The sequence below is a fragment of the Salvelinus fontinalis genome, chromosome 32 (assembly GCF_029448725.1).
Source record: "Salvelinus fontinalis isolate EN_2023a chromosome 32, ASM2944872v1, whole genome shotgun sequence".
In the NCBI taxonomy this organism is placed as follows: domain Eukaryota; kingdom Metazoa; phylum Chordata; class Actinopteri; order Salmoniformes; family Salmonidae; genus Salvelinus; species Salvelinus fontinalis.
This window is the reverse complement of record NC_074696.1, coordinates 20,828,313-20,839,668: the sequence shown is the minus strand read 5'-3', so window position 1 is coordinate 20,839,668 and position 11,356 is coordinate 20,828,313. Positions and strand designations below refer to the sequence as shown.

The window sequence follows — 11,356 nt, the reverse complement described above, 5'->3', positions numbered from 1 at the left end:
GTGATATGAAATGCTTAGTAAAATACTTATCTGAAATGTGTCTTATCTGACTGATGTTTGCATTGTGTACTATTTTCCTGTTCCTATTTCTTGGGTTTTGTATTCAAAACAGAGACAAATATCCATCAACGGTCAAATGGGTAGAGTTGGAATGGCTTACTATGGTACACATTTGATGACCATCTGGGTCATACAGCAATGGAACACTTGTAATACCATATACCAATATGTAATACCAATACAATTTGATCTCAAATTGTAATTGTCACATGCTTTTTAAAAAATGTACTTTTTTTTTTTTTTTTTACTGCTTTGTTAGTTAGGTGCTCATAAGTAAGCATTTCACTAAGGTCTACACCAGTTGTAGTCGGCGCATGTGACTAATACAATTTGATTTTGCTTCATAAACAACCGGTTTAGACTAACAGTGCAATGCTTACTTACCAACAATGCTGAGGGAAAAAAATAGAAATAATAGAAAAATAATAACACGAGGAGTTAGTACACAATGATTAACGATCATTTGGCTAGTCAAGATTCTCAGTTGATTGTCATTCATAGGCCTACAAGATCTTCACTTGCATTTGGATGAACTACTATGAAACTGCCATCAGTATCAAAAAGGCGTGGCAGAAATCACGATGACGTAGGCACAGTCTTCAGGTTATAAACAAACTGCAGTCCGCCATCTTGTTACACCGCGAGAAAGAGAAGCACAAAGGAGGAAGCTATTATTTTGTCTGAAAACGTAGCGAGCTATATCGTTAGCTATTCTAATTACAAAATGAGTGATTTAGAGGATGGACACTTTGATGGACGAGTAAGTATTAACGTGCAACGGAAACCAAAATAATGTCTTATCGTTCCTCTCTTTTGCTGATATAGCTAGCTAACGTTAGCTAGTTACGGTTGTTATCAGTTTATTCGTTAGTAAGTTAACGCTGTTACTTGCTAGCTAATTTGCGAGTTGAGTTGGTAATTTAAAATAAAAAGTAGCTAGATTACAAGTTAAAATGTAACTCACACAATTGTAAGATTGCTGGGATAACGAGATGAACTCAACATTATTCTTCAAAATTAAACAGATTAGCTACCTACCTAACGTTACCTTTCGCTATTTGTTGCCAGCTGAACAATACAATAGCTAGCAAGCTAACTTCCCTAGCTAAGTGGCTAACGACGTTATCGGACATGACGCTACCGGTATCGAAAATGCAACGTTATACACGTTACACAGATACGCTAACTAACGTTAGCTGTTGCTAGGTTCTAGCTAGCTCCCAGGTAAGTTTGGTGGAAGCCTTTGTCGCAATAGTAAGTTGCAATCGGAGCTTCCTGTGGTGTAGTTAAGTAAGTTAGAGGTAACTAGTGGTGAGACACAACTGTTACCTCACAATGTTAATTTACTCCGTGTGCTACAACTATTTATTGCAGAAAAGAAAAAAACGATGTATTGCAGTGTACCTCTCTTGAAAAGTTGTAGTCATCATCACTGAACCCTTCTGAGATGCAGGGTAATACAACATTTCTGCAAGTCAAGTACTTGTCCTGCTACAAATACTGTATACATTATTATTTAACGAAAGATCTTATTTTTCTATAAATTCATGATCTTTAATTTTATTAAATGTTCTTTTTTCATTAAGGTTAATGATCGTGAAGGATTTGAAGAGTTTTATCCAAGAATGTGGAAGAAAATATCCAAGAATAAACGAAGCCTTATGAAAAACAGTTACAGAGCAGAACATAGATGTGGGAAGGGGAAAAATCTATGAAACTGGAAGATTGGTGTTCAGATATAGAAGCGCTTGCAGTATGTATGACTAAAGGTGAAAATTGTTTCTATTTGGGGAAGAGAGAACCCGGAATCAGAAAATGAAAACTGAAAAAAGAAGAACGACGAAGAACAGTAGAATTCCTGAGAGAAGGAAGTAGAGTATATAAAGAAACTGGAAGAAAGAATGAATGTATCCCTAGGTTAAGTAAATGTACAGTATATGTTCCAAGTGTCTTTACACTACTATGCTCCCTTTCTATAGATAAAACATGCATGATGACTTTAGTTTGACCCAGGTAGTAGAAACGAGACATGGCATTTGTTAACATTATAACAGGGTTCTAGCAAATTATTATTCCAATTGAAGGACTTTTTTTCTCCTTTCTCTATCACTTGTAATAGACGTGGTGGAGCGCTAACCTTTTCCTCCACAGTGTATGTGCTCTAGTTGTGTATGTCTGACTTTGAACAGTTGCTTGTCTGTTCCTGTGTGTGTAAGTAAGAGGGGGCCTTTTTAACACGCGGTTACTGTAACATTAGGACTCTCGCTCCCCATCCAAATCGGACCGTGGCAGTCCTGTTCGGGTCAAGTCGGAGAGCAGATCCGGCTCCCCAAGCCCATCCCGGGTTGCCAAACACTCAGAGTCTCGGTCCCGCTCTAAGTCCAGGTGAGTCTGTCTTCCTGTTATTGGAACCCCCACTTCCTATCTCATTGATTCCATTCTCTTTGTGAAGGGTAATGTCAAATTGTGCTTTGCATAATTTGACACTAAATTCTTTCTCCAGGTCTCACTCTCGTAGGCACTCTAACCGCCGGTACAGCCGCTCTCGCTCCCCCTCCAACCGGAAGAAGTCCCGCTCCTACAGCCCGGAATACCGGAAGAAGAAGAGCCAGAGTGCATCGCCTAACCGCCGCCGCCCCAGCAGCAGGGTGAGTGACAGGTCAGGGTCTGGCTGCTGATGGGGGTAGAGAAGTACTTCCCAACCTTCTCTGTAACCACCTGACGTTTCAGATATTTGTTGTAGCCCTAAACTGGCACACCTTATTCAACTAGTCAAGGGCTTGTTGAATAAGTTAACTAGTCAAACCAGGTGGGCCAGTTTAGGGATACAACGGATATGTTAAACATCTGCTGGTTACCAAGAAGACGGTTGGGAAACCCTGTGGTAGAGGGACCGCTGTGTTGTATAGAAAATACAATTGTCAGGTGTGTTTAATGGCTTGCAGCTGCTTTATGGGATTTGATTAAGGTGTGTGTACGTAGTTTGATAGGAATGTTTGATGTATAGGTAGCACGTTCATTTACCAGTTAGTATTCCTATGCTGCTCCTGTCCTGACCCCTCCTGTATTGTTTGTTACAGGAAACAGAATGTGGTGTATTTAATAACCCCTTTTATTAACCATCCCTCTCTTTGTCAATAGAGCCATGACTTCCGAAAAGAGACATTCAGTCAGGGAGCAGGAGGTGGTGAGGATGCCAGGGTATGTACATCTTCTTACCGTGATGCCTTCTGCATTCTACATAGTGTTTTAACGCAGTGGGCCACAGCATGCAATGCCTGTGGTTTGGCAGTATGGTCACATTTATGCCTCTCGTGTGTGTGGCTGAGATGAAGAGTGTGAGGGCAGAGATTGTATGCTACACCTAGTGGCTGGTAATGTTCATATCAGCTGCTGTGAACTCTGATCCCTTTGACCTCCAGGCGAACCCTGACCCCAACCAGTGTCTGGGGGTGTTTGGACTGAGCTTGTACACCACGGAGAAGGACCTGAGGGAGGTATTTGGCCGGTACGGCCCTTTGGCTGGGGTTAATGTTGTCTATGACCAGCGCACCGGGCGCTCCCGTGGCTTCGCCTTCGTCTACTTCGAGAGGATCGCCGATTCCAAGGAGGTATGGGACAAACGGAGCAGTCTGGGCCTCTTTCTCAAATTAGTTTTTCCTCGACTATTGCGTTCTCTCTCCTTGCCTTCTCAACTGTGTTGGAGAATGTCTAAGGCCCTTCCCGTCAGAACTTATCCAATGGGTTTTGAGAAGGTGAGAATGCCAGAAATCAAGAAAAGATTCATTGAGAAAGAGCCATGGATTAGGAAGCACATGATGGGTCCTATTTAAAATTATTTTTTTTGTTATAAGAAGTAATGCTGTTGATCATTTTGTGATACACCTAAGAACCGATGGTAACTTTGCTTTTGGTGCGATCAATGGCCTTATTCCTCGGTTCTTAATTCACCTGGAACCATTGATATTGTACACTGACTAGTCTGTACGCTATAGTTTCATTTTTATATTGTGAGTTGTGGTTGTGTGATTACTCATAAGCACCACCAGGTGTCAGTCTTGCCACTGACAAGAAGTGGTACAAGTGACACGGGGAACTCATCACTAATAAAGGTTCAGTCTACTCCCAGGGGCCCAACATTGCGAGACTTCTGAGAATGCTTGCGAAGCAGATTGGGGGTTGAGAAGTGAAATGATTGCTTAGTTGTTCATTTTCACCATCTAAAGGCACAACCTAGGTTTGAGCCAATGTCGGCACAACCGTTTGCCCTGATGACTTGTTTCAACACATGAGCGTAGCTAGCCACTGTCGCCTTGACATGGCCTACACTGCTTCTATTGGAGAAGCAGTTTCTTCATACTGAACCATCTTTGGTTCAGCGTTGGACCAATGGGATGGCTCAAGCTGTGCTCAGTATGAACACACATTAAACCTATTCTCTTTATTTTTTTACCTCAATCCTTTCCCTGTACACATAGAACCCATGAGATGGAGCTCATTTTCAGGGACAAATTTTTAAACTGCTGTGTTTTTCTACCTCTGTTTCCCTAGGCAATGGAGCGGGCCAACGGTATGGAGCTGGATGGGAGACGTATTAGAGTGGACTTCTCTATCACCAAGAGGGCCCACACCCCTACGCCTGGCATCTACATGGGCCGACCCACACAGTAAGTATAGGATGGTGAATCTCTGCTCATTGTGTGGTTTTATGCAGATTTACACCTGTCTTGCTGTAACTGTATTTATCTCCTGTGTGTATTGCTGTTTTATCTTCTTGGATGGCCTAGTGTGAAGTGGTGATACTGGGGGATAGGATGACTTAGTTTATTGTCCTGGTGTGAAGTGGTGCTACTGGGGGATAGGATGACTTAGTTTATTGTCCTGGTGTGAAGTGGTGCTACTGGGGGATGACTTAGTTTATTGTCCTGGTGTGAAGTGGTGCTACTGGGGGATGACTTAGTTTATTGTCCTGGTGTGAAGTGGTTCTACTGGGGGATGACTTAGTTTATTGTCCTGGTGTGAAGTGGTGCTACTGGGGGATGACTTAGTTTATTGTCCTGGTGTGAAGTGGTGCTACTGGGGGATGACTTAGTTTATTGGGAGTTATGAGCTGTGTCTGAAGTGGCACCCCACCCCCTGTATAGGGAATCTGGTGCCATTTGGACGCAGCCAGTGTTGTGTTTGAGGAAATCTTAACTCTTGTTGTCCCTTTCCTCAGGAATGGTGGTGGGGGGGAGCGAAACAATGGCGGCAGCGGTGGGGGAGGAGGAAGGAGGGGACGGGACTCGTACGACAGATACGACGATCGACGCGGTGGCGGCTACGACCGTGGATATGACCGTGGATACGATCGGGGAGACCGGGGATACGACAGATATGACGAGTACGACAAGTACAGGTGAGTGATACTCCAGATGTTGACTTCTTTCAATAGATTCACATTCACCTCGGTTAGCTATGAATATACAGTACCAGTTAAAGTTTTGGACACCTACTCATTCAAGGTTTTTATTTGTACTGTTTTCTACATTGTAGAATAATAGTGAAGACATCAAAACTATGAAATAACACATGGAATCATGTAGTAACCAACAGGGTTAAATGAATCAATATGTTTTTGATTGTTCAAAGTAACCTGCCTTTGACAGATTTGCACTTGGCATAGTAAAAATAAAAACCCTGGAATGTGTAGGTGTCAACTTTTGACTGGTACTGTATTTGTAATAAAAATGAACATATTTAACTTGTTAACACTGATGGTGTTCTTCAGGTTAAATGAGGAGATTAATGGGGTTACTTGTCCTGTTGGGGTATTGTGGGTTATTCCTCACACTTGTATAAATCTGTTCTCCGTCCTTCAGTCGCAGGCGCTCTCCCTCACCCTACTACAGTAGATACAGGTCCCGCTCCAGGTCTCGCTCATACAGCCCACGTAAGTACACGCACCTCAAAAGCTATTGTTCAACTCTTAACTATACTCAGTTTGATGTCTGAGGGACTCACAATTACATTATCACACTAACATGGATCCTTGTCTCTTTACAGGACGATACTAACAAACTTTCATCAAGGTCAGGTTTTTTTTTTTTTCGTTAAGCACATTGGAACAGAGCGGGTCGGGAGAGTTGTCAAGCTAATTAAAGTGTATATCAACAGACAAAGCGCCTCTGCAAGAAAGTCAGTTTGTAAGAAGTCTTGTTTACGTGCTATAGATGTCGTTATTTCTTTACTTCGATGCATCCATGTAGTGTCTGCTGAAGACCCAGAGGGGAGTAATGAAACTCATTGTGCCCGTTTGAGTATCTTTTAAAACACTCCCTTCTCTTCAGCTTGTCACTGATCTATAAGTGACTGGATAAATTCAAGTGTTGCTTTCAAGGCTGGATTGCTTTCACCAATCCAGCCTTGTCAGATGAGTGGTTACCTCAAGGAAGGAAAGAAGAATGTTTAATATTCAACGTATTCAAACGGGCTCATTGGTTTTGGCAGTAAATGTGAAATTGATCAAGTATCACTGGTTTGAGGGTCTTTGTTATTAAGTGCCCTCTTTTAGTTTCGGATGTTATTGGGATATCCTCCAGGGATGTTTATTTTGATGTGTTATTTTGTTTTTATGGAAATAAAAAAAACTGAATCCCTAATGTAAATGTGTTTAAATTCTGCATTCAAAGTTAAGCTGTGTGAAGGTATCATTCAGAAGAGTTGTCCCAGGGATCCGCATGGCAATACAGATCTTTGAACAAAAGTTTTGATTGATTTTATGTACTTGTTCACCACAGTGCAAGTCCTAATCACCATGCATCTATCAGCCTAATGAAAAATACAGACAGAAGGCCTCAGGCTCATCACAGCATCTGTGCGTTCAAATTGCCATTGATAAAATGCAATTGTGTTGTCTGTAGCTTATGCCTGCCCATACCATAACCCCACCTTAGGACACTACGTTGACTTCAGCAAACTGCTCACCCACACGCTGCCATCTTGCCCGGTATAGTTGAAACCAGGATTAATCCGTGAAGAGCACACTTCTCCAGTGGCAATCGAAGGTGAGCATTTGCCCACCGAAGTCTGTTACAACACCCAGCTGTAGTCAGGCCAAGACCCTGGTGACGACAACGGGTACGCAGATGAGCTTCCCCGAGATGGTTTCTGACAGTTGGTGCAGAAATCCTTTGGTTGTGCAAACCCACTGTTTCATCAGCTGTCTAGGTGGCTGGTCTCAGACGCTCCCGCAGGTGAAGCCGGATGTGGAGGTCCTGTGCTGGAGTGGTTCCACGTGTTCTGCGATTGTGGATGGTTGGATTTACTCCCAAATTCTCTAAAATGATGGCGGTGGCTTATGGTAAAGGAATTAATATTCAATCTTCTGGCAACAGCTCTGGTGGACATTCCTGCAGTCAGCATGCCAATTGCACGCTCCCTCAACTTGAGACACCTTTGGCATTGTGTGTGACTAAACTGCACATTTTAGAGGGGGCTTTTATTGTCCCCACCATAATGTGCACCTGTGTAATGATCATTCTGTTTAATCAGTTTCTTGATATGCCACACCTGTCAGGCGGATGGATTATCTTGGCGAAGGAGAAATGCTCACTAACAGGAATGTAAACAAAATTGTGCACACAATGAGAGAAATAAGCCTTCTGTGCATATGTAAAATGTATGGGATCTTTTATTTCAGCTCATAAAACATGGGACCAACACTTTACATGTTGCATTTATATTTTTGTTCATTGTATTTGCCAATGACTTGCTCGTGAGAACAGTATAAGCACACATGATTGATAAATGAAACTGATGCTTTTGACATTCATCCCTTTACTGAAATATGCCGACTTCTCAGGCTAATTATCCCCGACTGACTATTGTATTCAGCCCATCTGATCAAACAAGCTAAATTCACACCTCTGCTCTGTTTTTGACAATACTTGTTAATGTTTACACTAGTCAGACACTCCTTTATAGTGTGTGTTCAGCATGGGGAACCATACCCAACACTGCAGATAGCAATACACTACATACAGTAGAAAGAACCTGTCCACCACATAAAATGCGGATTACTGCTCTATTTTCTATTTTTCTATGTGCAATCCTCAAGAGGGCCGGCACACTTCACTAAAGATGACATAGCTTTCAGATAAATGTGGTGTAGAAGAGCAGATCATAGAAGACCACAGGGATTGTCAGCTCTATTTCTGCCATGCTGGATAATCCAATCAGTCCAAGAGTGAGTGACACACCTTGGCTAAGAAAACGCTGATTGGAATGGGTGTGATCCATATGGTCGATGGTGTGATCGGGGGAGGGGTCAATCTAAGTAACACAGATTGGTTTGGAGAGGAGTAAAAAAAAAATGCCAATGAAGATCATTGTGATTCAGGCAGGCTAGGTGACTGATCAGAGGCAATGGTGTAATAGAAGGGAGAAAACAAATGTTTATCTGGAGACCTTGGCCCTAATGACAGCGGAGCCCACTGGGTAATGGCTACCATCACACTACTGGGGCCAGGAACATAAACTATAGAAGATAATGCTACAGATTCATAAGAAACCATTAGTTCTAGTACAAGGTTCAAAGTCCTTTCTCAAGATCAATATTTTTTTATTCCAAGATACACTTACTACGGAAAATATAAGTAAGTACACCTACTCTACTAGTCTATGTTGACCAGTGGTCAAAATAGTACCCAATTGTCATACATACTAAGTATAGATACCTTCATAGAAAATGACTCAAGTGAAAGTCACCCAGTAAAATACTACTTGAGTAAAAGTCTAAAAGCATTTGGTTTAAGTATACTTACAGTTGAAGTCGGAAGTTTACAGGGGGTGGCTAGTCCTGAGAGGTGACCAGTCCTCTTCTGGTTGTACCAAGTGGAGATTATAGCAGTACATGGCCAAGATGTGCAAATGTTCATAGATGATCTGCAGGGTCAAATAATAATAATAATAATAATAATAATCACAGTGGTAGTACAGGGTGCAACAGGTCAGCACCTCAAGAGTAAATGTCAGTTGGCTTTTCATAGCCGAGCATTCAGAGGTCGAGACAGCAGGTGTGGTAGAGAGAGAGTCCGGTGAACAGGTCAGGGTTTCATAGCCGCAGGCAGAACAGCAGCATGACCAGGTGGACTGGGGACAGCAAAGAGTCATCAGGCCAGGTAGTCCTGAGGCATGGTCCTAGGGCTTAGGTCCTCCAGGAGGACAGGGAGAGGGACATTGTGCATGTATATGTGTGTTTATGACTGTGTGCATGTCTATGGGTAATTGAGTGTGTTTGAGTGAGACTCTTACCCATGGAGTGCCATACGTAGACGTAGCCCTTGTGTCTCCTGTCGTTGCTCTGAGGGAAGGGTTTCCCATCTGGGAAGACGTTACATCTCTTCAGGTCAGTACACTTTCCAAAGCCGTAGTCATCTAGCCAGGAGGTCCAGTTAAACACATAGCCAGTCTTAAGCTGACTGTTAGCTGAACAGGGCAGTGGAGGGGAGAATTACAGTCAATTCACAGAATGTAGTACACCCTAGCCTATTTCATGTCTCAATGTTGAGTTATTCAGTTTTTGTATAATGAACTTGTTATCAACTGTCGTGGTGTTGTAAAGTGCGTGTATGTGTTTTATGTGCAGGGGCGTACTTAGTGATTTCACAATCCTCAAGTGAAGAACAGACTATGGGAGGCGCACAGTACTACATAGAACCATAGCTACATGGAACTCTTTTCCAAATCAAGTAACTGATGCAAGCAGTAGAATCAGAATTTAAAAACAGATAAAAATACAACTTATGGAACAGAGGGGACTGTGAAGATAAACCTCCGACTTCAACTGTATGTCTGTGTGTAAGTACACTTAGGTTGGAGTCATTAAAACTCATTTTTCAACCACTCCACAAATTTCTTGTTAACAAACTATAGTTTTGGCAAGTCGGTTAGGACATCTACTTTGCATGACACAAGTAATTTTTCCAACAATTGTTTACAGACTGATTATTTCACTTAATTCACTGTATCATAATTCAGGGTCAGAAGTTTACATACACCAAGCTGACTGTGCCTTTAAACAGCTTGTAAAATCCAGAAAATGATGGCTTGGCTTTAGAAGCTTCTGATAGGCTAATTGACATCATTTGTGTCAATTGGAGGTGTACCTGTGGATGTATTTCAATGCCTACCTTCAAACTCCGTGCATCTTTGCTTGACATCATGGGAAAATCAAAAGAAATCAGCCAAGACCTCAGAAAAAAAGTGTAGACATCCACAAGTCTGGTTCATCCTTGGGAGCCATTTCCAAACGCCTGAAGGTACCACGTTCATCTGTACAAACAATAGTCCGCAGGTATAAACACCATGGGACCGTGCAGCTGTCATACCGCTGAGGAAGGAGACGCGTTCTGTCTCCTAGAGATGAACGTACTTTGGTGCGAAAAGTGCAAATCAATCCCAGAACAACAGCAACGGACCCTGTGAAATGCTGGAGGAAACAGGTACAAAAGTATCTATATCCACAGTAAAGAAGTCCTATATCGACATAACCTGAAAGGCCGCTCAGCAAGGAAGAAGACACTGCTCCAAAACCGCCATAAAAAAGCCAGACTACGGTTTGTAACTGCACATGGGGACAAAGATTGTACTTTTTGGAGAAATGTCCCCTGGTCTGATGAAGCAAAAATAGAACTGTTTGGCCATAATGACCATCATTATGTTTGGAGGAAAAAGGGGGAGGCTTGCAAGCCGAAGAACACCATCCCAACCGTGAAGCACAGGGGGTGGCAGCATCATGTTGTGGGGGTGCGTTGCTGCAGGAGGGACTGGTGCACTTCACAAAATAGATGGCATCATGAGGCAGGAAAATTATGTGGAGATATTGAAGCAACATCTCAAGACATCAGTCAGGAAGTTAAAGCTTGGTCGCAAATGCGTCTTCCAAATGGCAATGACGCCAAGCATGTTTCCAAAGTTGTGGCAAAATGGCTTAAGGACAAAGTCAAATCAAATCCAATTTTATTTGTCACATACACATGGTTAGCAGATGTTAATGCGAGTGTAGCGAAATGCTTGTGCTTCTAGTTCTGACAATGCAGTAATAACCAACAAGCAATCTAACCTAACAATTCCACAACTACTACCTTATACACACAAGTGTAAAAGGATAAAGAATATGTACATAAAGATATATGAATGAGTGATGGTACAGAACGGCATAGGCAAGATGCAGTAGATGGTATAGAGTACAGTATATACATATACATATGAGATGAGTAATGTAGGGTATGTAAACATTATATTAAGTGGCATT

General features: G+C 42.2%; 1 protein-coding gene across 1 annotated transcript; it reads left to right on the top strand.

The window, feature by feature from the left end:
* Positions 1-657: 657 nt before the first annotated feature.
* LOC129830883 (transformer-2 protein homolog alpha-like) lies at positions 658-6,701 on the top strand. Its single transcript, XM_055893702.1, has 9 exons — positions 658-820; positions 2,318-2,445; positions 2,564-2,708; positions 3,202-3,261; positions 3,483-3,671; positions 4,612-4,727; positions 5,279-5,458; positions 5,922-5,992; positions 6,106-6,701. The coding sequence occupies exons 1-9, from the start codon at positions 785-787 to the stop codon at positions 6,114-6,116; spliced, it is 936 nt and encodes a 311-aa protein (XP_055749677.1). The 5' UTR covers positions 658-784; the 3' UTR covers positions 6,117-6,701.
* The last annotated feature ends 4,655 nt before the right edge of the window (positions 6,702-11,356 follow it).